General features: G+C 36.2%; 2 protein-coding genes, 1 long non-coding RNA gene and 1 other non-coding gene across 7 annotated transcripts; 1 reads left to right on the top strand and 3 right to left on the bottom strand.

The window, feature by feature from the left end:
* Window positions 1-4,003: 4,003 nt before the first annotated feature.
* On the bottom strand, window positions 4,004-7,417 carry LOC120015952. The gene is made up of 3 exons (XM_038868481.1): window positions 7,031-7,417; window positions 5,574-5,688; window positions 4,004-4,257 (listed from the first exon to the last, which is right to left on the bottom strand). The coding sequence occupies exons 1-3, from the start codon at window positions 7,274-7,276 to the stop codon at window positions 4,115-4,117; spliced, it is 504 nt and encodes a 167-aa protein (XP_038724409.1). The 5' UTR covers window positions 7,277-7,417; the 3' UTR covers window positions 4,004-4,114.
* A 5,787-nt stretch (window positions 7,418-13,204) lies between these two features.
* On the top strand, window positions 13,205-17,165 carry LOC120017062 (LRR receptor-like serine/threonine-protein kinase RCH1). The gene is made up of 2 exons (XM_038870123.1): window positions 13,205-16,298; window positions 16,386-17,165. The coding sequence occupies exons 1-2, from the start codon at window positions 13,487-13,489 to the stop codon at window positions 16,838-16,840; spliced, it is 3,267 nt and encodes a 1,088-aa protein (XP_038726051.1). The 5' UTR covers window positions 13,205-13,486; the 3' UTR covers window positions 16,841-17,165.
* Window positions 17,166-17,275: 110 nt separating this feature from the next.
* Window positions 17,276-21,961, bottom strand: LOC120017063. 4 transcript variants are annotated; one of them, XR_005472088.1, is made up of 8 exons: window positions 21,719-21,961; window positions 21,526-21,591; window positions 20,070-20,278; window positions 19,613-19,675; window positions 19,397-19,495; window positions 18,421-18,477; window positions 17,951-18,024; window positions 17,276-17,755 (listed from the first exon to the last, which is right to left on the bottom strand). It is a non-coding gene; the product is annotated as an uncharacterized LOC120017063 (long non-coding RNA). The 4 variants fall into 4 exon arrangements; XR_005472087.1 differs by lacking the exon at window positions 18,421-18,477 and having other exon boundaries at window positions 20,055-20,278; XR_005472086.1 differs by having other exon boundaries at window positions 17,951-18,477.
* Window positions 21,962-26,977: 5,016 nt separating this feature from the next.
* Window positions 26,978-27,083, bottom strand: LOC119980153. Its single transcript, XR_005463795.1, has one exon. It is a non-coding gene; the product is annotated as a small nucleolar RNA R71 (small nucleolar RNA).
* Window positions 27,084-27,405: the final 322 nt, after the last annotated feature.

The raw sequence follows: 27,405 nt of genomic DNA, 5'->3' as shown, positions 1-27,405 counted from the left end.
GCTGCTGGATTGTTTGTATGTAATGTTTGAATTGCAATTAAACTGACATGATAATCCCATAAAAGAGAATGAATGACCAAGAATAATATATACATATATATGTATGTATGTATGTATGTATGTATGTATGTATGTATGTATGTGTGTGTATAGACTGATTATTAACTCATACAAGATTTCTAATAAGATCCTTATTTATTTTGTAATTCTGTTTCTTAACACCAAATTCATGATGAGCATGAGCAGGAGAGCATCGTTGAAGCCTAATCAGCTGGATTTTGGAATTCGCCAAAAGCAATACTGGCTGCCTTCAACAATTTCTTTGCACCAAAAGACAATCACAAAAATGTTAGTCCCTAATTTAATAAACCTTTCGGGTGTAACTTTAATAAACTTAAGGTCTGCATAATAGCTCGCAAATCAAGTTTAAAAATTCCATGTACGGGTTTGGTAAAAATCAAACCCTCAACTTTCAAATAGGGAAAACTCTCTCTCAACTATCAGGGATGCTGAGCCAGCAATTTATATGAGGGGGCCTAAAACTTGATGAGAGTTCGGAGGCAGCACCCCCGAAGAAATTTTAGAGGGCTATTTAATGAAAAACTACTCAATTTCTCATTAATTATAACAAAATCAAAGTGGAAAACAAAAGTATTATTGCGTACATAAAGATCGTGTACTTATAAGAAAAACATAACAATCACAAAGTCGACGCATAACCACCAGGTAATGTGATCATATCCCGAAGAGATGTCGCAAATTAATATTCAAGTAACTTAGTCCATGTATCAAAGTTTTTAATTTATAAAATCAGCATGAATTGAGAGATTAATTGAAAACAATAGATAATGAATGAAAAAAAAATCATGACATAGAATATATACTTTAAAACAAAGAACTAGATACTTTATAAACGAATAAGAGATTGAAAACAAAAACACGAATGAATAAGACATTGAAAATAAAAACACAAATGGTTTAAAAATGAATAACACTTGTATTAATATAAACACTTAATATTATATATAAAAAATTTTAAAAAAATCAGGGGGCTCGGCCCCCTATCCCCATGTGTCTCCGCCACCTTTTTTTTTTTTTTTTTAATATTATTGGAGTATAAAAGTATTAACTAAATTAGGTGTGAGCCTGTTCAATGTAAGAGATTATTATACCAAATAATATGATTTTTATTATTTTTAAATATGAAATACTAAATACCAATTAGAGAGGATTTAGAATATATTTTCTTTCTTAAAATATTAATTTTCCCACGAACAATTTAATGATAAAAATTCTTATCGGATTTGAATCAATGGCTTTTGTCTTAATGTGTGTTACTCTATCAGTTTTTTTTCTTTAATTACAGGGAAGGGGATGGGGATGTTCGAACTCAAAACCTCTATAAAATATCACACACTGACACACATGAGTATCATCTGAAGTACTAGTGGTTATTGTGTTACCCTAGAGTTAAAATAACCTGTGCCATTATTTTTAATATTTTTTTGAAGCAATAATCACAAAAAATTGATAAAAGTAATAGTCATAAGAAAGTGAACTGTAGTAGGAAAAATAAAAAATGCAGCCAAAAATTTTGATTGGTGTAAATTTTCTATTTTTTTTAAAATATAGAGGTCACATGCAGAAACTTGTAATAATTTAATTATTTAAAAATAAAAAATGCAGCTAAATATTTAAATGGTTTAAACGTTTCTAATATTAAACAATCAAACACTCAAAAAGTACACGTATCATATAGTTAAACACTCAAAAAAATGTACATAACAACATAATAGAGTTTGATATTGGTTTTGAAAATATATAAAATTGCATTAATACGAACTGGAATTAATTTAATAAATATAACAATTAAAGATAATTATTATAGCATGGGTCTCGTGTCTTCTTTATAATACAAATATTATTGAAAGTTGTGTTAAAATTATATTTCTATAACTATTTGTAAGATTTAAATTTTGAATAATTTAATTATTTAAAATAAAAAAATAAAAAAAAGGAAATAAATGGTCAACCAATTTTTATAACATTAAAAATTATATTTTAATTAAATTGGGATTCTAAATCTTCCCATATGTTAAATTATAATATTTAACTAATACACAATGCCTAGTCAACATGACATGTGGCACATGCACATAGAGGGAAAACCTCCCATAAAGAAATTTTGTATAGTCAACGTAGGGAAGAATCAAGAGTTAATCCAGAGATTGAGATGCGATCATCCTCATATCATAACAACCCTAACTATCGGATCAACCTCAAAAATCACAACAACCTCAATGCTAAAATCAAATCGAGATCCTTACAAACTCAACAAGTGGGATATGATATTCCCAACAAACATCTCACAATGTCTATAAAAGGATTTATCAAGCCGAGATGAGGTATGCACTCTGAATAGCAACATTAGATGCTCTAATTCTTTTTTGAGAGAGACATTGATTTGAGCGTCGGAGTGCCCGGAGCCACGAAGGACCTCCCTCTCTTTGATTTTGCAGGTCAGAGATTCACCATCAACGTCACACTTGGACCTCAACTACTAATGTGTGGGTCGTGCAAATTTTTACATTGACAATTTGGCACTGTCTTTGGGAAACGAGTACTTTTCCATTGAAACCTCTAAGCTGCATCATGATAAGAACACTAGAGCAAGAACCAAGCTGAAGGAAGTGCCCCCTCTCAAAGCTAGGGAAAGGCAATAAAGCTAGTTGGAGAAAGATGAAGATAGATTTCTAGAGAAATCGAAGAAGTAGTGTGTCGTATGCAAGAGGAGTGCCAACAAAGGGCAGAAGGAGCTCAGGGCAATGATGAAGGAGCTTCAATCTATCAAACGACGGGGCAAGCACCTTGTGAGCATCATTGATCTGCCCCTACCCCCGCCCCGCATGTTGGGGCAACATTTAACCCTCGTCCCTGCCCCGCATGGAAATCTCTGCTTATGAATTTTTTTAAAATATTTTTATCAAGAATAGAACTTGAGACATCTTACATATATGACTAATGCTCATACAAACTAAGCTACTTAATCTGATAAAAAAAAACTAAGCTACTTAACGTTTTTTTGATTGAAGAAACACAATAATTCAATATATTATATTAAAATAACCATTAGTATTAAAATGATGGCACCCGTATATCCCTAGTATTAAAATAACTATATACATATATAATTATTTTCTATATATATACATGTATAGAGGGCAGGGTGCGAAGCGGGTTCAAGTCGGGTTAGGAGGTAGACCTGTCCCCGCCCAACCCCGCATGCGGGTTGAGATTCTTGCCCTATCCCTGCCCTACACAAGCCTCGGATCGGGAAAAATCAGCACAAGTCGGGGCGGGGCAAGCACAAATTGTTGTCCCTAAACCTTGCATAGATTTGCCAAAGATGCATCACTCTAAGCCGAGGATCAACATCGTATAGCTTGCCAAAAAGGTTTTATTCCAAGCCGATGTCAAATATCGCGTAGATTTGCCAAATAGGCATCATTCAAAGTTGAGGATCAAGCTCACATAGGCTTGCCAAAAAGGCATTGTTGCAAGCTGAGGTCCACCTTCACATGAACTTGAGAAAGAGACACCATCCAAGCCGAGGATTTACCTGACGTGATCTCACATCTAAGAGGCATCACTGAAGCCGAGGACTTACCTCGAATGATCTCGGTGAAGAGGCATCACTGAAGCTGAGGTCCTATTGCATGATCTTATCGAAAAGACATTGTTAAAGTCAAGGACCTACATGACAGGATCTCACCAGAGGCATCACTAAAGTAGAGGACCTATGTCACATGATCTCATCGAAAATGCATCACTAAAGCTAATGGCCTACCTCGTATGATCTCGTAGAAGAGGCATCCCTAAAGCTGAGGGCCTACCTCGAATATGACTGCCTTTCATAATCTCACCGAAGAGGCATCACTGAAGTCGAGATCCAAACTTGCATGATCTTGCTGAGAATGCACATTTTCGGAGGCATAACCGAAGATGTATACCATACCAACTGAAGAAGTTCATAAAGAAGAACATAAAAACCAAAAATCCAACATCAAAGTCAAATTGAGCATGAGTGCTCCAAGCATGGTCTACCATGCCCGCTCTAGGGCGCCACGCCAACTCCACGTACCAGGACACGCTCCCAAAACACCATACCACGCTCCAAGGTGCCATGCATGCTCCAGGAACACACTCCAGGGTGCCATGCCCTCTCTAGGTGCCACGCCTGCTCCAGAGCATGGTTTGCTAGGCAAAAAAAGAAGACAAAGAGTGCATTTTTTTTGGAGATGAGATGTCAAAAAAAAAATCAATTCAAGACATGGTACAAACAACTCTAAGATATCATCTCATCTTTTTTAAAAGAAAGGAAAAGATTGAGTGAAGGCCTGGGGACAATTGTGCATGAATTAAAAATGTCATGCCTAGTCAACATGAGAGGTGGCATATAGAGGGATGACCTCTTGTAAAAAAGCTTTGTAAACTCAACCCAGGGAGGATCAAGAGTCATTCCAGAGATTAAGATACAATCATCCTCCTGTCATAACAACCCTAACTACAAGATTAACCTCAACAATTACAGCAACCTCAAGGTAAGGATCAAATTGAGATCCTAATAAACTCAACAACCGAGATAAGATAATCCCAATAAATGTCTCACAGTGCCTATAAAATGAACTATTAACCTGAGATGAGGTATGCACTCTGAATTACAACGTTAGATATTTTAATTCATTTTTGAGGAAGACAACTAACTTGAGTATCAGAATGTCCCCGAGCCATGAAGGGACGTCCTACCTTTACCTTTACATGTCAGAGATTCTTTTATATGTCAGAGGTTCGCCATCTACGTCACAACTTAGACCCCAACTACTAATGTGTTTGTCGTGCAGATTTTTGCATTGACATTAACTTAGTACATATGTCAAAACAATGTAATTCTAACTATTTGTAAGAATTAAATTTAAATAATCTAATTATTTTAAATTTGAAATCAAGTTAAATAAGGAAAGACATGTCAAAATTTGATAGTGTTAACAACAATATTTTAATTAAATTTGGATTTTAAATCTTTCCATATATAGAACTTACAATATTTAATTGATTAATTTTTTTAATTTACTTAGGACAAATACCAACTATTTAGGTACTGAAACAGTACACATGTCACAATAATAGAATACATATATTTAAGATTCCACTTTTAAAGAGTAATATAGATATAGATAATAAGGGTAACTTGTTTAGTTAATTATATCATACCAGTACCCATTTACAATATAATTAGTAATTTAAATTTAAATGATATGATGAATAAAGAGAAATAGGTAGCTGAAGTAATATATAGAGAAATTCTCAAGTGCAGACTTAAATAGATAATCTCTATTGTTTTTGCATACAAGTGGGACTCAAATTAGTGAGTTTCAATTGTCATTTGACTTTTTAATACTCTCAAAAAATAATCCACATTTTAAGGTCGTATTTTAAATCCGTACTAGAGAATCTCTTTATATATGACATAAAAATTTGAGGAATTTTGAAGGCTTATGAACTTAATTAATTACCTAAATTCCAATCTACAGTTGCACAAGAATTGTCTTGTGCCTTGACGTGGCTCATCACCAAATGAATATTTGGTCCCATTGCTTCCATGACATGTGAAAGAAAGTTTATGATGCCCTGTACATGCCCAAATAAATATTCGTCATTTACACATTCTTAAGTTTTTTGAGAGAAGTAGAATCAAACTTTATATATACCTTATAAAAATGTATAATTTGGTCACTCATTTTTCAAATGTTACGTATTTATCATCGAATAGTCAACGACCTAACATGGATCAAAACTTAATATATTTGTATTTTGGAATGGTGTGGCTTGACAAGTTGGTGAGTTTAAAATTTCTTTTATTTTTTGTAAAATTATAATGACACCACTGTCACCACATCTTATCTTCTTCGGCATTCAAAAAAATCCTAGAAAAAAAAATTAGAACACTCAATATATATACTCAGCAATTTGTTCAATTTCCTTCTTCAATTTTCTCAGGCATCTCTTCTTCTTTAGAATCCAAATTAGCTGTAGTTGGGTTGGGATTGAACGTGTCAGTGAATTGGAGAAGATTGTGTCAAGGTTTGTTAGGCTCTTTATGGTCTCTGCATGGAAGGTGCATTGCTACTGCGGTGCACAAGTTTATTTAATTTGTCACGATTATTTATTGTTCTTACATGTCTAACTTATTAGTTTAACTTGTTCCACACATATATGTCCGGATGGTGTGATCGGATTGGAGAGGGTCTAGTTGTGGGTAGGGATGAGGGATATGGTCTTGAGACATTGTAGTATGGGGGTCGTCGGAACAAAAAGTGTAATTTATTTTTTCAGGAAGAGAGCACCAGAGAGGTCGGAGAAGCAAAATAATTAAAATATTAATTTTCATATGAGAGACCCGAAACAGTTTCCTTGACTTTTTGATGCCATATTAGGTTCGTTAACTGATCGAGAAGAGCCAAAAATTGATCGAGAAACGATTATGTAAGGTCAGTGACCAAAACATAACTTACGAGAAATGAGTGACTGAATTAGAACGGGGGTATCTTTCAGTGATGGAAATTAACATTTACCCCCTTAGACATATGTAAGGAGCTAACTACCACTAGGGGACATAAATTTTTTTCCCATTAAAGTATTACTTACCAAAAAAAAAAAAGCCACAACATATAATCTATATATACTATTGTTTTCATAACTGTTGAATATTATGTCTTTCTGCTCTCTCTTAATATTCAACAGTTAATTAAAGAGAGAGCAGAAAGACATAATAAAAACACACAAGTTTAATTGGGTGGGTTCAACAATTTTTCTACTTCCACAGGAGTGAGTGTCATCAATCAGAAAGTTGGGTTACATCACATATTCATATGTGCTTAAATTTGAAACTATACGAACACTAATTTTATAAATTATTCATGTACAATACTATCAAATCAGGCTAAGATGGAGAAGGGAAAAGGGGAAAAACCTGTTTTCCGGCGAATGGATTGTAGAAAATGAGATCTATGAACACACAATCGTCTGCAAGAACCTGATCCAGCTTTTGGAGATCCTTATAATTGATGGCGGAGTAGAAATCTTGGATTAGGGACACTACAGGAGAAGGCAAGGATCTTTGATGATCAGCACTTGAATCATTGTGGCTGCACCACACCCTCCATTGATCTTCTTTGATCTTCGTCTTCGCTAATGCACCATATTCAATAATCCCCATATTTCTTCCCAAAGATAGTTGGGAAAAACGTGTTAATTTGGGGGCATGAAGACTTGATGCAGAAACAGTATTCCTCAGTTGGAGCCCTGCTGCATTGGATGGAACTGCTTTAGTGTTGCTGCAGTATTTGCTCAAATTCAAGCAAGAGCCTCCTATGTTATATTGGGTCATGAAGGACATGGTTACAGTGTGTTAATGAGCAATTTCAGGGGAGATAACTAGATATCTTCTTTATTTGCTTGGTTTTATGTTTAAGCATCTTGTTACATTATTATTCCAAGCTTTGTGGATGAGGAAGGAATTTTTGTCTTTTCTTTTTAGCCTTTTGACTTGGAGGAATGAAATTTGTGGGCCATGAAAGTTTACTTCTCAAAGGTGTTTTTTTTTTAAAAAAAAAATACCACAAAGAATGAGATTTGTGATTAGAATCGAACATTGAACACACATATGTTTAACTCAATCAATTGCTAACTAAACCAACTCTCGTTGGTCTCAAAGTTGTTGAATGAGTTTCTTGAATATTGGGACATGAGGTCTCCAATCTTCATGGTATATTGGGCTTCTAATTAGAGATTGGGCTAGGCTAACCAATAAATCTTCATGGCCCAATATTAACAGGCTTCAGCATGAAGTATTGGATTATTGGGTTGGTCTTGGATCACAATTTATAAGTCCATTGGGCTTGGAAATGTCCCAAGTCCAATTTGAAAATGATGGTTCTAAGATTTAAAGTTATAATCCACCATTTTCCACCTACTACAAAATTAACCTAAACCCTCATTATCATAAATCCAATACTTTTTTGTTTTGGATAAAGGGAAAGAGAGGATGGGGGAGACTCAAACTTAAGACCTCTATGAGGAGATACCACATATATGAGTGTCATCTGAGCTGTGATTCTCTAAAATCCAATACTTGAATCAATTTAAATTATAATCCAATCTTATAGCTTGGTGTTTTCTATGGTGCAAAATGGCCCAACTGGCATTTCACTAAGGAAAACCAATTATTGAAGGCCCCATGGTTTGGGGCATTTCGTTAAACCCCATCCCTCCTAAAAGTGTGCGACAAAAGATTAGTCCTAGCAATCACATGTATTTTAAATCTGGTATATACACCTCAGAGACGAGTAGCATAACTGCAAAGTGTGAGGGGTAAATATATATATATGGGTCAATCTAATAATATCTTTGAAAATTAATACAATTTTCATATTATACAAAATTAGCCCTATTTACAATCTGGTTTGGCACTATAAAGGGAAAAAGAAAATGAACCAAAATAGATTGCTGATATATAGTTTTAATGTAAGGGTGTAAAATAAGGATTTATATTTACACCATTGATTTGAAACATGTGACACCCAAAACAGTGGACCCCACTTGTCATCTCATTCATTCACACCAATAAAAAGCTACCCTTATTTTACACCCTTACATTGTACTCTTATGTGAGAATTCATATATATATATATATATATATAGTGATGGGTCAATATCAAAATATCAAATCCAATTAAATTGCACAAATAAGTCATCAAATTAATTAATGAGTGATTTTTGGGGAATTAGTTGGCTCCACTCCACATAAACGTTTGCTAGCATGGGGGCCATGGAATGCCCATATCCCTTAATATATAATCCAACCTGGGATTCTTTCTTTTAAACCACAACACAACTGTCCAAGACCCACACTATTGTGATATTTCATTTTCTTTATATTTGTCTCTCTCTTTCTTTCTTCTCCTCCTTAACAACATTCTTCTCTACCCTCAAGATTTTTTTTTGCTCATCTCTATCATTCAACATTTCTCTAGAACCATAGAATTTGTGCTGTTGTATTAATTAGCTTTTGGTAGGCTAGAGTTATTTTTCCATAATAATTTTCGGATTACAAAGTTCAACCACAAAAATAGTCTCCTTTGCGAGTAATTATTGTTTACCAATAATTAATTTGATTTACTAAAATTCATATAAACGCTTATGGTTATTGCTTTACCTAGAAAATGTCAGATTTATTAGAAGAGTGTTGTTACATACCCCTAATTTACGATTTTATTTTTATCCCTAATACATATGGCTGTTGTGGCATGTAGGATAGTTATTGATTCTAAACACACATGTGGGATAGCCATTAGATTAGTGCGCACATAAGTTTCTCACCTAACGATAAGATAAATTGAGTAAAATTTCATCTTGTGGCCACAACAGTATTACTCCCAATAGAAATCAAATTCAAGACCTTCCGAGTTCATACGGTTTTGTCCCTGAGAAATTTATCATTAACCTATCACTTAAGTGGTTCACATGTAGAATCCCTTAACATTCAACACTTTCACATAGATTGATTGAGAGTACTATTTGTGAGTTTTAATAAGCATTTTTCTTACTAGAATGCATATACATCACTCATCACTTACTAGAAATATGACCAGTTACTGAAAATACGATGAAAGATATTTTACAACGTTGGACCCCCAACGTGAGTTGCAAAAAAGTTGAGGCTTTACATGATTAGTTTCTTGCCAAGTTTGGTTGTATTCTAGGGATAGTAATTTACAACTCACATTGGTGTATCAGTACAGTTGTGATTATAATTACAACATCCAAAAGAATGTTGTCGGAGCACAGAAGATGACTAATCACATAGAAAGGACATATACATATATATATATATATATATATATATAGGAATTCTCTCATGAGATCTTAAAGTGAAGTCCTAACTTTAAGGATCAAACTTCTATTTTAAAAATTTGAAAAAAAATATATTTGTATTTTGATCGGTCTTACGAACCCAACGACATGTTTTTTGTTCGAAACAAAAATCAAATTCAACATGAAAAGTGCATGATAATTCTGGATCGTTGGATATAAAACAAAAAACATTTTATACACTTTTTAGGTTGCATTTGATTTTTGTTCCGAATAAAAAATATATCGTTGGGTTCGTAAAACCGATCAAAATATAAATATAGTATTTCCAGATTTTTGAAAAATATTTTGAACCTTAAAAGTGAATTCTAAAAGTTAGAATCTCATTTTAGGACCTCATTTTAAGATCTCGTGAGAGAATTCCTCGTATATATATATGACCGAATTTCATTGGACGTTTTTCACCTTGTGGTCCTAAAATTTGTATAAATGAAGATAATAGTATATTTTTACTTTGTTTATTCTTCTTTTTATTTTTTCTAAAAAGAAAATTAGTTAATTAAGTGACTAAGCGCCATTTATTCTCCCTATTCACATTATTAAGTGTCACAATTGACATTTATCAAGATAACTTAGCAAAGATGGTAGACATTAACCAACACGCCACATGCACTTTTAAAACCCTAATTTATTTTTGAAAATGCAGAATTCGTGTAATATTTGTCTGATTGACATCATCCAATAAAATATTGACCTAACATCCATTTTTCAAGAGAAAAAATAAATAAATTAAGAAAAAGAAAGGTTTAAAGGTGTTCTTCGCATGGATTTACCTAGTGCACACCTTTGCGTTCTCAAGTAATAAAAGTAAAAATGTTCTTCGGCTTAAGTTGAAGATCGTGCATAGTGTTGACAACAAAAATAATTTTAGACTGTGCCAATTACCAAGACGCCTAGAAAGTCAATTAGGTCATGACAGAAACGACCTAAGGTGAAAAAAAAAATTCATGCATTTGAAAAAAAATTAAATTGGTTTTTTGTTGATTTTTTTTTGTTTCTTGAGATTCTATGTGCTTAACCAAATGCTATTTGAGAACTAGCATGTAGTGATATTTGCCCGCTAAATGATATCTTTTATGAATTTTCATTAATGTCCAATGCAACACCCAAAAAAATGAAAAATCGACAAAAACTGATTGGTTGATTCCATTAATACAAAAAACCTAGAAAAATTGATTGTGAACACCCCTCATAACAAATGATGGAGATAGTGAACAAACAAACAATTGTTGATAATTCTCAAGACAACAAATATAAATCTGGAAAATAAGAAGACATGAGAAAACACGACTCAACTAATCACAAATCGACCAAGCGTCAACAACAGCCTAGTCAACTCGTAGACTCAATCCATTTTTTGGGTGACCAGGAAGGCCACAGTCCAATGGAAACTTTGTGACCCCCTAGGCTAGTTTTAAACTAATGAACATCCCATGCGCACAACGGGCCACCAATTTGTTCATGAGTCGAAGCCCAGTGCACAAGTAAGATTGGGTCGAGGCCTAGAATAGAACTTTTAACCCCTCTCAAGAAGTAGGCTTGTACCATCAACCATCGAAATCCAAAAAATCTCAAGGAATCATGTCCTATCGATTTGAACTCCGGACCTGAGGGATTTTTCACTTCTAAGCCCGAAAATATAACCCCTAGGCTAATGTCAAATTGTTTCGTAGACTCAATCCTTTGTCAATTTATTTTTAAACGCCTTAGTCGGCTAAGTATTGCTAAATTCTTTCGTAGACTCAATCCTTTGTCAATTTATTTTTGAACGCCTTAGTCGGCTAAGTACTGTTTCTTTCAATTCATACCAATTATGACTATTGTCAAACGATTTACATTCAATCACTTATTCTCTTACATGGAGTACTCGATTACTTTTGAAAGCTTTATTCTATTCAGGCAAACACTTTTGCACAATTGAATTCAACATGATGCGATTCATTTCTCGTTAGTGTATTCTTTCTTTCATTTCAATAACAAGTGTGCTATTCATTACACCTTTTGAATTATTGCCAGCTCTCCTCGCAATCGTTTTATTTGATAGCAGTTAGCGATAGTTGAAACCATTGTTACTGATAGAAGCTCTTGATCTCATATTACACTTGAGGTTCCTTCTACTGTCGTACAATTGTCTACCTTAGAATTTCGATTCGCGTGCATTTATGGTTTCTAATTTAATCTTATCACGGTTGAAAGTAGTACGCAAATCTAGCCCGCTCGACAACCCAATCTTAATCCTCCACATGTAAAGAGGCAAAAGATAAGGGAAGACATAACCTTTTTTAAAAATTGTTTTTGGTGTTGTTAGCTTCTTCAATTTTTGAATTTTTTTGACAGTGCAACAAAAATAAGTAGAATAAATGGTGGCCAAAATCAATCTTAAAAAACAACTGCAGATAAGAGAGAGAGAGAATTCATAATTGTTAAATGGAAGGGATGGAGTTTGGGCATATTCTGCCGACAAACAAGTAAGAAACAACAGCAGATAAGAGACAGCGACAAAATGCCAGATTTTGAGTTTTGCTTTTGTCAAATGGCTAAAGCTGGTTCATGCACATAGTAGATAGGGCCTCTGCTAGTGATTGAAGGATGGGAGTAGTGGACCTAGTTTCATTATCCCCTTTTCAACAACGTCCCTTGCCTCTCTCTCTCTCTCTTTCTTTGATAAGAACCAACCTTTTTTCCCATCCAAACTGATATTGAGACCTTACCCCCCCTCCCCCCAACTTTATTTATTTATTAATTAATTGAAAAAAAGTTGATCTCTCCACCTATTTCTCTGGGTTGCTTTGTCCTTTTCACTAACTCTCTTAAGTTCATCAATCATTGTATGAAAACCACTTAAAAAGTTAATATCTCAACCTAAACTAATCTTGCCATATACATACAACGTAGCAAAAGGCAAGCTGTTACCTGGTTAGATGGGGATAAAACATGTATGTATAGGAGGCACATGTGGGTTTTCTTGTAAAAATTACTTCTTGACAACAGCAATAGGTAAATAGTTAATGCTCGGTTTGTTTTCAGGAAAATCAAATTCAGTATTTTCTGTGTTTGTTTCGAGGAAGTTTTTTTTGTAAATTTTTACCCAACATGTGCTTTTCCCTCAAAAAAAAAAAAAAACTATAAATTTTCCAAGAAGTTGATTTTTCTTGAATCAAACGGAGCATAAAAAAAGAAAAAGCTTTGTATAACTGTACTTGTGAATAGTGTGGAACCTGTGTTTCCCTAGTGTGTCTAGAATATTCAGAGACTAAAAGAGGTTTCATTTTATGCATATCTAGGATTTAATATACAAATTAGTATATCTGTACTTACTGTCACAATCAACAGAGGTACCACCAGAACATGTGTTGTGTATGCATTCCTTTGTGAGAAATCTGTATCATATCAAACAGAAACATTCACAGAATTTTTAGAGGCTGATCCCGCTCTTAGATTAAATGAGAGGCAACAGTGGCAGTGGCAGTGGCTGTGGCAGAGTAATAAATTCATCATGTCAACCTATGCACTCACTTCTTTTCTCTTGTTTCTCAACATCTCTTTGTTTCAGACAATCTCTGGATTGAACCAGGAAGGTCTTTCTCTGCTTTCATGGCTTTCATCTGTCAATTCTTCTTCTTCTGATGCTGCTGCTGGTGCTTCTTTCTCTTCATGGGATCCAACCCACCAAAATCCATGCAAATGGGATTACATCAGATGCTCAACCAGTGGATTTGTTACAGAAATCACAATCAGCTCTGTCAATCTACAAACTGGATTCCCAATCCAGTTCCTTTCTTTCAATCATATTCAATCTCTTGTCATTTCAAATGGGAACCTCACTGGAGAGATTCCACCTTCAATTGGGAACTTGTCTTCTTTGATCACTTTGGACCTCAGTTTCAATGCTTTCACAGGTAATATACCAGCTGAAATTGGAAAACTGTCTCAACTTCGGTTGCTTGCACTGAACACAAATTTATTGGAGGGTGAGATTCCAAGAGAAATCGGAAACTGCACAATGCTCCAACAACTTGAGTTGTATGATAACCAGCTCTCAGGAAAGATTCCAGTAGAGATAGGAAAGTTGTCAGCTCTGGAAATTTTTCGCGCCGGAGGAAACAAAGGGATGTATGGTGATATCCCAATCCAGATATCAAATTGCAAAGGACTAGTCGTTCTCGGTCTTGCAGATACCAGGATATCAGGAAAGATTCCGACTAGTTTGGGAGAACTGAAGCATCTCAAAACTGTGTCAGTTTATACAGCCAATCTAATCGGCGAGATTCCACCGGAAATTGGTAATTGCTCGGCCTTAGAAAATCTGTTTCTGTATGGAAACCAACTTTCTGGAGTGATTCCTGATGCATTAGCTTCATTGAAGAATCTCAAGAGATTGTTATTATGGCAGAACAATCTTGGAGGAATAATCCCTGCAGCTTTGGGGAATTGTACCAGTTTGATTGTCATAGACTTGTCATTGAATTCTCTGACTGGTGAAATTCCAGAGTCTTTTGCTGGTTTGCTGGCATTGGAGGAACTTCTTTTGTCTGAGAACAACATATCTGGTGAAATTCCACCATTTGTTGGCAACTTTTCAGGTCTGAAGCAACTTGAATTGGATAACAACAGATTTTCTGGTGAGATTCCAGCTGCCATTGGACAACTGAAGGAGCTTTCTCTCTTCTATGCCTGGCAGAATCAGCTCCACGGACGCCTACCCACTGAACTCGCCAACTGCAAGAAACTCCAAGCATTGGATCTTTCACACAACCTCCTTACTGGGTCAGTTCCAAATTCACTGTTTGATCTCAAGAACTTAACCCAGTTCCTGTTGCTTTCAAATAGATTTTCAGGTGAACTTCCACCTGATATTGGGAATTGCAGTAGTTTGATCCGTCTACGACTAGGAGCAAACAACTTCACTGGCCAAATTCCATCAGAAATCGGACTCTTGCACAATTTGAGCTTCCTGGAATTGGCAGAGAATCAATTTACTGGCGAGATTCCACCTGAAATTGGCAACTGCACTCTGCTAGAAATGATTGATTTGCATGCAAATAATCTGACAGGCAGAATTCCTGCATCTTTTGAATTTCTTGCCGGTGTTAATGTTCTTGACCTTTCGACGAACAGCTTAGCAGGCACCATTCCGGAGACTCTAGGCAAATTAACATCCTTGAACAAGCTTTTACTGTACAAAAACTACCTTACTGGTTTGATTCCCAAATCACTGGGACACTGTAAAGATTTACAGTTACTTGATGTCAGCAGCAACAGAATATCCGGTCCTATCCCAGCTGAGATTGGTGGGTTGCAAGGACTAGATATCCTCCTGAATTTGAGTTGGAATTCGCTGACAGGTCCTATCCCAGAAAGCACTTCAAATCTTTCAAAGCTTGCCAACTTAGACATCTCCCACAACATGCTTACAGGAAGCCTGAGAATGCTTGGCACTCTCGATAATCTTGTTTCCCTGGACGTCTCGTACAATAATTTTTCTGGCTTCCTTCCCGACACCAAGTTCTTCAAAGATCTTCCCACCAGTGTATTTGCAGGCAATCCAGGGCTCTGCATAAATAAAAACAGATGTCACTCAAGTGAAAATCTTCATAGCAGGAATCCCACCAGAAAACTTATCATCTATACGGTTCTAAGTGTAGTTGTAACCACATTGATTGTGATCATTGGAGTAATTTTATTTATCCGTGCTAATGAAGGGAGGAATCATGAAGAAAATGACTTGGAGTGGAACTTTATTCCATTTCAAAAGCTAAATTTCTCAGTGAATGATATCGTGACAAGAATGTCTGATTCAAATGTTGTCGGAAAGGGTTGCTCAGGCATGGTTTACCGTGTTGAAACTGCAACGAGACAGGTGATCGCAGTCAAGAAGCTATGGCCAGTAAGGAGAGGAGAAGCTCCAGAGAGAGACTTGTTTTCTGCAGAAGTAAAGACTCTTGGATCAATAAGGCATAAAAACATAGTACGTCTTCTAGGATGTTGTAACAATGGAAAAACCAGATTACTCTTGTTTGACTACATCAGCAATGGAAGTTTAGCTGGAGTGCTCCACGAGAAGAACATGTTCCTTGATTGGGATGCAAGATACAAGATCATACTGGGAGCAGCTCATGGTTTGGCATATCTTCACCATGATTGTATTCCTCCGATCATTCATCGTGATATCAAGGCCAATAACATCTTGATAGGACCACAGTTCGAAGCTTTCCTTGCAGACTTTGGACTTGCAAAGCTTGTTGACTCATCTTCATGTTCTATAGCTTCCAACACAATAGCAGGCTCCTATGGTTACATTGCTCCTGGTAAGTACATATTGTTTTAAGCTTTTCTTTTTCTTTTGAAGATGCAGTTTAGTGAGGTAAGGTCTATAATTTTTTTGAGGGTTGCAGAATATGGATACAGTTTCAGAATCACAGAGAGAAGTGATGTGTACAGTTATGGTGTTGTGCTCCTAGAAGTTTTAACCGGGAAACAACCAACAGATAACCGTATTCCAGAGGGTGCTCATATTGTTACTTGGATAACCAGAGAAGTTCGAGACAGAAGGAGAGAGTTCACAGCAATTCTTGACCCGCAACTAGTGCTGCGATCAGGCACGCAAACTCAAGAAATGCTTCAAGTACTCGGGGTCGCTCTCCTCTGCATAAATCCTAGTCCAGAAGAACGACCCACCATGAAGGATGTAGCAGCAATGCTCAAGGAGATCAGGCATGAGAATGAGGAATTCGAAAAGCCAAATGTTGCAGGCAAAGGAACAATCACAAGCACAAAAGAAGAAGTTCAATGTTCAAGTTTCTCTAGATCATCTGAACTTCTAATTAGAGAACCTCCCTCAATTCCATAGTTTACCTCAATCTTTGCATTTAGTTCTTTGATATTTATTTTTCAAGAAAAAAAAATAATTTGTACAGATTGATTTATATATATAAAATAGAGACAGGCTTTTGTGCTCTGTTTCCTTTTTACAAAGGGTTTTTCCCCATGATTATCCTGTGATACGTTGCCAAAGCACAGACAGCAAGAAGGGTTCATATAAATTGTCGCAAAGGCCAAGGTTGATTCGGTTAAGGGTGTATCTAGAGGTCACAGGTTCGATCCTGAAAACATTTTCTTGGTATTGCAAAGGTAATACTGCTTAAGAGATCAACATATAAAAAAAAATGCTGCGTCTTCTCAAGAAACAAAAAAAAAAAAAAGCTGAAGAGATCAAGCAAGGAAATTGGCAGGTGTGGATGCTTGACTTAACAATAAATAAAGAATAAGCAAAGATGCTACAGCATAATGAAAATCAACCAAGAAAATGCTTTGCCATCAAATGCAGTGTCCGCATTGGGGACCAGAAGAATAAGACGGTTGTCTGATGGGATATGAGACAATGAAAAGCCATTCTGATGACCCAAATTTTTATTGGCAAATCAAAATGAATCAACAAATTTACAGGAATGCAGAAGGACCACCATTCCCAATAAGTCTCTGTCTACTAAAGCTAAAGAGATCTGATGCTCCATTTACCTCAAGAGATTCATCGCTTTTGGTCATGTGACATGCACCACGGACCTACAAAAAGCTTCAACAATGCTATTTTTCCAGAATGGCAAATAATGCAAGCAATGATCACTACCATTATGAAAATTCTCAATTTTTAGCCTTGCACAGAACAGTTAGTATTACCATTATAATCCTCATTTGGAATAGAAAAATCTAGCAGGTCCAAGGTCAGTTGAATCTTCTTCCAAATAAAACACACGACAGATCAAGCCTGACAGAAAGAACATGCAGAAGTCGTTTCCCGTTAAAATCATGTAGTAGAGATGAAATTTCACAATCACTTTTAAGTGTGGAATCAATTTAACAAAGGGTTAAAAAGCAAAAACTAAGAACATAATTATTAGATTTTCCAGCAATTCACCACATAAATGAGAAAATTCGAGATTAAACAAAAGAGTCAGTGCACCTTTATTTCTAGTTGAGCCATCATGTACTACAACCACTCATTGGCCATTGCTACACCTTTTGGCCTTTCTCAATCTAGCACAAAAAAAAACATGAGCAAACTGAGCAGATAAATCCATGACGCAGGAATGCAGTACACGTGCACACATACATCTCTTTATTATTCTCACCTTATAGAGTTTAGGTAAACAAGTTAGGCCAACACACTTATTCTAACATCTTTCCACCAAATCATCTATATAAATAGGGAATATAATAAAACACCAGATGGAAAAGAAATACCAACTGAAAAGAAATATATATGTAAAAAGGTATTGAAAACAATTTCTCATCATCCCTGGCATCAATGTAACAATGTACTTTAGTTGATGATCCAAGGGATTGTATCACAGAACATGCCAACTAGTACAAATATGCTTGTACAAGTACAACATTGAAATTTACATCATCCTAAAGCAAATATTTAATTACCAAGTCTGTATGTGAAGAAGGGAGAATGCAGCTGAGTTTTTGCTTCTTCAGCATTCTCTGGCATGAGTAATGAGTAATGAATGAAGCCTGATGATTTATCAATTCCAATGATTTATTAGCTAAAAAATAGTTAAGAATGTATTGGAGTTTGAAAAACTTTTCCCTTGTGTTTAGAAGCTAGCTCATAATGGGTCAATAATTTTCCCTAGTGTTTAGAAACTTTTCCATGAATGTGGTTAGAGAAGAATTTTATAAGGTGTTTATTTCTAAAGGAGATCATTGGAATACAATTCTACATAGCTTTCTAAGGAAAAGTCTCACATCTACAAAGTTCCATTTCTTTAGGTCTTCTTCGGATCTCATTATCCAATGAGTCCTTAGTTTTTGTCTTCATATTTCTGTCATGTTAGAGATTCTCAATGTTAAATAGCTTACATCACTCTGATGTACTTCTTTACGGGTTTTTTCTCCCTCTAAATCTCTAATGATATCATTCCTCACAAAAAAAGAAAAAACAGAAGGAAAAAGAAAAAAAAAACAGAAATGAGTACATTTTATAATGGCATTATCTAAATCCTAGGATTGGAAAACAGAACAACGAGAGGTGGTTCGATTGGCAATCGGCTGGGTTAGACATATGTGTGTCCAACATTCGATTTCAATGAGAAGCATATTTCTCAGTGGTATTTCAAAGGAATGAAAACAGATTTCCCTTTTATTTTCTCTTCCAATTAATGATACCAGCGCACAAGGCACGCTTAATTTCTTGTCCATTAAGCAAAAGTTTAAGCCATGATTAATGCGTATTTACTTCAAACAAAGACAAGTTACTGTCAGTTGCTTCTGTGCTTCAAGGACTCCAAGAGCATCAGGACACACTAGAGGGCTGATTGGAATGGAAACTACATGACAAGCAAAAATATGTTACTTTATTTGTTTTCAAAAAATTTCACAAAAAACAAATGAAGTGCCTTACCTGACAGCAAATCAGAATATGATCTTGAGAAAACTAAAACCGAGTACTATTGAAAATCACTGCTTTGCCTCTGAATGCCACTTTATGCTGCATCCCACACTGTTGGCATATTGCAAAAAAAAAAAAAACAAATACATTTATCCCACCAATAACAATAGACAAAATCTTCAAGGGTATCTGAAATAGAAGGAAAAAAATAGCCATATGAAAGCAAACCTGGATTTCTGAATAGTTGACACAGTTTGGCACTGTGGACACAATCTCGCCAGGCTTAGATCCCTAAACAAAGTATAATTCAAGAACAATTAAAATAATAACAATAATAATAAGGAATCAAAGGAAACAAAAAGGATCTTTTTACTTTCACATGAAGAATATATTTAGAAAAAAGAAAACAATTTTCCAATAACAGGCACATTATTACTAGGTCGGGAACCATCAAATTGTCCATGATATACTGGACTTTGGTTAAAAGGGCCGGCAAAACAATATATAAGCTACATTAAATTTTCGTGTCCAAACAAGCAAAAAATACTTCTATTGATCGGTCTAGGAGGGAAATTGGGAGAATAATCTAAATAACCAACACAACTAATCCATCTCAATAGAGTCAAAATGGCATCAAACCATACTTGAAAAATAGATGTGGAACAGTTACCATTATCATAGTCACCTTTCTAAAGAGGAAAAACTCAGGCATGCAAACTGCTTCAAAATCCTTTGCGACATCTTGTGACTACAGTCAAAAAGTTTTAACAACATTTCCACATATTATGTTGGGAATAAGGTCTGCATACATCCTGCTTATCCCCGAGACCCGCCCACACATCGGAAGCCTTGTGTCCGGGATTGTTGACCTTTTTTTTTAAACTTCAAAACCAGCTTGCAAGACATAAAAATTCATAACATTACATTATCCTGTGAAATTAATACATGCTAACATTATTAGATTATTCAATACGATAACTGAATGATTTCAATACATTCAACTTCAAGTATAACGATTTTGACTATGTAGAAAAACTTATGAGCTAGTAATCTCAACTCCAAGAAAGCTGCAAAATCAGAGAATAAGATGAACACAGGATATTCACGGTGACAAAGAAAAAAGAAATTGTACATATGTGGAACTTGCATAAGGGATCAGTGATATCCATTTCATTTCAGTAACTTACAGAAACTTACAACTTACAAAAACCTTCAGAAGATTGAATGTGCACACATTTATCACATTAATGTGCTAAAGATATCATAATATTTTGCAAATTTAAACCCCATTCAATATGGAAAACTAAAACCTTCACAGTCAAATTCTATCACAGCACCAGAAAACGTCTAAAATATTTATATATATATCAAGAAATATTAGGAACTCAAGACTTATCTCTCAACATATGAGTCAGCCATGCTGCAACATTTTTTCCTCTTGTTCAATTACAGACTCAGAATAACAATGTAGAGTATCTATGTGTTACTATATAGCTTAGTGGTTAACACCAAAACTGTTCCTTTAAAGGGCAGGAAGGCTATTACGATAGTTTCAAGAAACAAGCCAAGGAAGTAATGTTAAGTTCCTACTTGGCTAAGTAGCCACTTCAAGTTCTAGGATATTTCAGGTGGACTTATTTTTTAACTTAACCAATGGGCCACATGTTCGTTTGTTCCCAACCCTGCCCATTGCGGGAGTCTTGTGCACATGAGTTATTTACCTTATGGTACTGCTCAACTCAATTTACTCAAACCTTCCCACCTCCTATGAGTTTCAATTTGAGGTATCAGTGCCCTAGACTGTTCTCAATCGCTCAGTTCACGTTTTATTCCAACAGGTCAACAAAAGCAATTACATTAGCTATTAAAAAGGGAATCCATAAAGGATAATCGTAATGACCCATTTCATATTTAGGAAAGCCATTAATTTGAAAATAGAGACCCAGATGCTCATCATTGGTACTCCATGTTTTTCAATGTCTAATTTGACCGCCTTATTTTCATCATTACAAAGAATTATTAAGGCTTAATAACAACATTCTGACAAACTCAGGAGCACTAATCCGAACTTATTGTCTTCCATCTAGTGGATCAGAAATAACTTAACAGATGCCATACAAAATGAAAAGTAGAGGCATTACCAATAGAGCAGGATATCCTTCACAGTTCTCCAATTTTCATACTTCTCCAGTCACAGGCTCTTGCAACTAACATTCCCCATCATACCCATGACAAAAAAAGCAAAACAAGCGAGATGTCAAAGCCAAATTCAAGACTTATCACCTTGCCTTCCAATTATTCGAAGCATATAAAAGTGTTAAAAAAAAATAGAACCTGGAAATCTGCGGCCCTGAAACCAAGGGAGACGACTTGGAACTCTGTTCTAGCGGCTCGAACTATGAACTTGCTTGGGGGCGCAGTGTGCTTTGGCTGCAGAGGACAGATGCCTATTCTCGATCTGCAGTACAAAAATGGTGTCACAAACAAAGACGTTTTTCTCCGCGCAAATGTGCGCGGGAGGGAGAGCCTCCTCCTGGAGCAGCGGACACTGCACCCACAGTCTCACAGCAACCATGATTGCCAGATGATTCGAGTTGCCACGAATATCTGTAACTCGTAAATATACAAACAAGGACAAAAGGGTAGTTTTGTCTTTTCATAAAAAATTGTCCTGGGTTTGGTTTGGCCTCAAAATGTGGGTTTTGCTCTGTAAGAGTAATTGCAATCGTGTAATTTTGAAAATGTGGCCAAAGCAATTGTAATGGTGTAATTTTGTTAGGACTAACAAAATGTATTGGGAATGTATTTTGTTTATCTGGTTGTGCCAACAAAATATAGTAATACAATGCTGTAAATTTGTTGGCTTACTTTTTAGGACCAGTTTAGTTCAATGTAGGGGTCACCATTTGGCCTACGGGCCTAGGCTCGACCCGGTCCGACGCCTTAGGCGGGCCTTGGCTCCATTTCTGGGCCGGAGCCAGCCCGAAGCCCAACACATTGGGCTAATTTTGGCCCGAGCCCGAGCCAAGCTCAACTAGACAACATACATTATATATATATATATATATATATATATATATATATATATATATATATATATATACATATATTATATATATACATATAAAGTCCCGTTCTTATGCGGGATCATTTTGAGATATCGAATATCAACCATTTGATCAATTTGACGCTTAAAAGATCTTACAGGCTTTAGTCTCTCGTTCTTCCCCTGTCTCTCACATTCGCTCTTCTCCTTTCTCTCCTCAACGCGAGTGCCCACCTCTGACAACCATCGTCGCCTTTCAATCAACCACCTCTGACATCTATCAACATCCATCGTCGGTCTCCATCAGGTCTATGAACACAACCCCAAATCGACCTCATCTCCCCGAAGCCGAATCCCCAAATCGATCTCCATCAAGTCGTAGATGCCGATGGTTGAGGAAGCAGGGAAGAAGGCTTTCAGGAAGTGGATCGAGATCGGGAGATTGGTTGAGCGGTCACGTATGCAATCTCAAGGTTTTAGTCAATTAGCGATTACACTGCGAAATCAACAACTTATGTTGAGTAGGGGAAAGTGCTCGGTGATGCGCGAATATCATTTGTAAACCCATTTGTAATATGTGTTTACAAGGACCATTGTAATGAATCTATTGGCTTCAATATCATCATTGGCTCTTCAATCGTCTTCTTCTATTGTTTAACTGTAGTTGATGGCTACATATATGAATCTGGACGAATTATGGATCTGGAGTTATATATTTTTGTGCGTTCTGGGGTTACCCTGTACCAAAATTGGACTTCCTTTCTCTATCAAAATACCATCTTAGGTATGATACCCTCTTAGCTCCACTTGCAAAGACATTAAAACATTGTAAACGTCCATACATATTTAGTTAAAGTTCATTAACCAATAAGAACAAGAGAACAATATGAGAATAAACTAGATTAAATAGTATGAAAATAAACTAGGAATCTCTCCTATTACAAGGTTATTTCTTCAAATCAAAATAAGGTACCAAACATAGGAAAATAAACTAGATTAAGCTGCCTTCTTTCATGCAATCCATTCAGCTGCCATAACGGTGCCAACTTTCACTCCCACAATGAAGTTAATCATATCAATAAACTTTTCCAATAGTTGCCACAAGAGTTAAGACATCCTTGTAGATTTGTGTTCCCACGGAATCTACAGTTGGGACCTATCTGATAGGGAATTGTTCCTTGATAGAGGGTAAGTCACCGACACCAAACAACACATAGCAACAATTCTTGCATTACATCATTCTCTAGTTAAACCCCTCTTTCTTGTAGGAACATAATCTACCTTCTCTCGATACCCTTGTTTTTAGCAAACAAATTCCCTCCTAACAATTTCACCACTACTGTTTTTCTTACTACTCCACAATCGCGTACCAAATCCAGCTTCCCTTGCATATTCGTTGTAAAAATTATAGGCTTCATCCAAAGATGCAAATTCTTGGCCAATTTTTGGAATTAGTTCAAATCTTACTTGAGGCACATAATTTACATTATTAGATGAGGAGGAACCCATATCCATATGTGAGATGCCATCCATAACTGTAGAAAGATTATCCTACAGTGAACATATGAATCACATTATTTTTATACATTGCTTATAAACAAAACATCATGCGCACCACATTACATAACCAACTAAGGAATATCATCAAATCAAAACACCAAATACATCAAAAATTACCCTGCATTGTAAGTTGTACTCAAGTTTGATTCATACACAATAACACAAGGCAACAAAAACTTCAAAAGTGCAACTTACTTGATGGAGGTCGATTTGGGGATTTGGGGCTTTGGGGATTTGAGAGATGAGGCGCTGCAGCTGGGATATCGCCTTGAGGAGGCTATGGCGGTCGGAGGTTACTCTTTCTGGTGGTCGGAGGTGGTCGAATGATAAAGGCTATGGCCGTCGGAGGTGATCGATTGAGGGAGGATGCGCAACAGCTGGGATAACGTGAGAGATAGAGAATCAAAGATTGAAAGAGAGAGAAGTTTCAGCAAATAAAAGCATGACTTATGTTAACACGTGAGATTGATCAAACGGTCGATATTCGATACCGCGAAATGATCCCGTATAAGAGACGGGATGTATACATATACAGATAGTGCAGTGTGCACTGTCTGTATGTATATATATGTCTATCACGAACTATGTGTTTGTTCGCTCTTGTATCCGAAATCCAATCAAGAATGGAGTTAGCAACTAATGCATAAGAACAAACATTGACAGAAATCAATTGAGGAACTACCTTCTTAGGCTTATAACAATTTCTGGCCAGGTGTCCCTTGTTCCCACAGTTGTAGCACTTCATTTTAGCTCCATTTCTTTTGAGCATTGTCTTCTCAATCTTTTTGCCTCTAGGCCCGTGTCTTTTCCATTGCTTCTTTTTCCCTTCACCTTTTTCCCTTGTACCTATTTTTGAGTTTGTTGAGAGCGTGGGCCACTAAGGCCTCTTGGTAGCAGCTTTGCAATTAGCTTCTAGCTCAAGGTGACAGGAAATGTCATCGTAGGTCTTGATGTTCTCTGAGTGAGTCATCAATTGCTTTATGTTGCTTGATGTGTCAAATATATACATACATTTGCACATCCTTTACACATAAGTTCATCCCATTTTGAGTTGATTAAGAGTTGATATTGCCTAAGAAAGTTATATTTGCATATTGTAGGTGTCAAGGCAAGAAAGGAAGGAAAAGAGTGCAAAATGAAGATTTTTACTCCAGAACCGATTTCCGATCGATCGGAGCCATTCCCGATCGATTGGACCTGCCAAAACAGCCTTGAATTCATGGAGACAGATTGTATTTCCGATCGATCGGAACAGTGTCCGATCGATCGGAGGTACTATTCATAGCACGCGCAGTTTCGCGAAAAAGTTCCGAATTCACTTGTTTTTAAGCCAAAACGACCCCAACTTGTTTTGAAAACGACATAAGAGTTTGGGGAAGTATAAAAGGGCAAAAAATAGGGTTTTGGGGGAGTTTTTGGAGGGTTTTTCATTCTACCACCATTGGAGAGCTTGGAGCCACCATTGGAGCTTGGAGAAGAAGAGGGTCTACAAGGGGGTTTTCTCTCTCCTTTTCTATCCTAGTTTCTATGGTTGATTTCCTTTGTTTAATGATGTATTTTGCTTCCATGAGTGGCTAGATTTCGTACTAGGGTCTTAATGTAACCAAACCTTGAAGATTCAATAAACTTGGTTTCCTTATTTCTTGATTTATCTCTCTCTATTGATTGTCTATGGGTGTGATTAATGCTTTTGAATGTTTGGCCATCATTCAATTGATTTGCTGCCTAGATTGAGACCGGAAGGAGATATCTAGGGTTTGCCTCAAGCCATAGATGACATAGGGTGCATGAACCATAGGAATATAGGTTTGTGGCTTATGCAATCGCTAAATGATTTCCATAGTTCTTAATGGGTTTTTGATATATTAATCCGATTGTTAGGAATAACAGAGATTTATGTTGAAAATACGTTTGATGTATCTAGGAATAGAACATTGAATAGGTTGGGAAATCGATTGTCATTATAGAGAGAGGAATTAGGGATTAAGGGACTAAGGGAATTGAATTGGATAGGTGAGGTGACGTTAAGTACCCTAGTGCTTTCCATCTTTGATTTCACACTTGTGTTTGATTTGTCTTTGTTCTTTTTAATTAGTTTAGTTAAAAATCAAGACCAATCTCGAATCCTTTTCCCCAATTTGCATAATTGTAACTTGTTTGACATTGATTTCTATTGCCAACACATCCCTAGTGGAAACGATAATTTACTCACCTCTTTATTACTTGTGCGATTTGTGCGCTTGCAATTAAATCCATATCAAGTTTTTGGCGCCGTTGCCGGGGATTGAGGCAATTGTTTTTTGTGTCAAATTAGGTTTTCAATTGTGTTAATTGGTTTTTATTTTTCTGCAGAAATTCTTTCTCTTGTATGAGCTTGGGGAGACGTTCTATTAATCCGGAATTAATTGCTATTGACTTGGAGGTTGAAAGGACTCTTCACAATCTTAGACGGGAGCTTATTAATAATCAAATGGAAGGCATGAGAGACAATCAAAGAAGGGGGAATGTTGGTGATCTTGGTGGAGCTTTAAATGTGAATGATGGTAATGGTAATGGTGGAGGTGCTAATGGAAGAAATGGTGGTGAAGCGGTTGAAAACCCTCATAGGCAATTTGATCCTCGCTCTCTTGAGGATTGTGCTAGGCCTACTTGGGATACAAATCCTTCAAGCATCCGCTATCCTCCTATCAATGCTACTAATTTTGAGATCAAGCCGGCTATCATCAACATTATCTCTAATTCGGTGGTTTTCTATGGTCTTCCTAATGAAGAGCCCAATGTACATCTTCGCTCTTTCTTGCATGTGTGCACTACTTTTGGGATTAACGGAGCTTCTAAGGATGCTATCTTGTTGAGGTTATTCCCATTTTCTTTGAGGGACAAGGCTAAGGGATGGTTGATGTCCTTGCCTCCCAATGCTATCACCACTTGGGATGAGATGGCGGAGCAATTCTTGACAAAATTCTTTCCTCCGGCCAAGGCGGTGCAAATTAGGACGGATATCACGTCCTTTGCCCAAAAGGATATTGAATCATTTTATGAGGCTTGGGAGCGCTTTAAAGGCATTATTCGAAGTTGCCCAAATCATGGTCTTCCGGAATAGGTGGTGTACCAAGCTTTCTATAATGGGTTGTGCATATATACTAAGAAGATTATTGATGCGGCTGCGAGAGGTTCTTTTATGACCAAAAATCAAGAGGAGGCTCGGGAATTACTTGATAAAGTGGCCAAGACCACTAACTCTTGGTCCTCGGTGAGGGTGAATCCAAAGCAAGGGGGAAGTTGTAGAGATGATGAAGTTATGTCTACATTGGCTATTATGGCAAAGAAGATTGAGGCATTGACCCTAAATCAAGCTCAAAGGGTACATGCTATGCAAAACACACATTCTCATATGTCTTGCGCTTATTGTTGT

Source organism: Tripterygium wilfordii, chromosome 15 (genome assembly GCF_013401445.1).
Source record: "Tripterygium wilfordii isolate XIE 37 chromosome 15, ASM1340144v1, whole genome shotgun sequence".
Lineage (NCBI taxonomy): Eukaryota > Viridiplantae > Streptophyta > Magnoliopsida > Celastrales > Celastraceae > Tripterygium > Tripterygium wilfordii.
The sequence above is the reverse complement of the archived record's forward strand: the minus strand, read 5'-3'. Positions and strand labels throughout refer to the sequence as shown.

Bases quoted from the DNA above. Each gene is read 5' to 3' on its own strand.
- LOC120015952 (XM_038868481.1), bottom strand. From the start codon at position 7,276: ATGGGGATTATTGAATATGGTGCATTAGCGAAGACGAAGATCAAAGAA. The intron at 5,689-7,030 runs GTTTTTCCCCTT...GGGCATGTACAG, and splicing joins ATCCATTCGCCGGAAAACAG to GGCATCATAAACTTTCTTTC. The intron at 4,258-5,573 runs GTAATTAATTAA...TTTTTTGCCTAG, and splicing joins AACTGTAGATTGGAATTTAG to CAAACCATGCTCTGGAGCAG.
- LOC120017062 (XM_038870123.1), top strand. From the start codon at position 13,487: ATGTCAACCTATGCACTCACTTCTTTTCTCTTGTTTCTCAACATCTCT. The intron at 16,299-16,385 runs GTAAGTACATAT...TGAGGGTTGCAG, and splicing joins CTATGGTTACATTGCTCCTG to AATATGGATACAGTTTCAGA.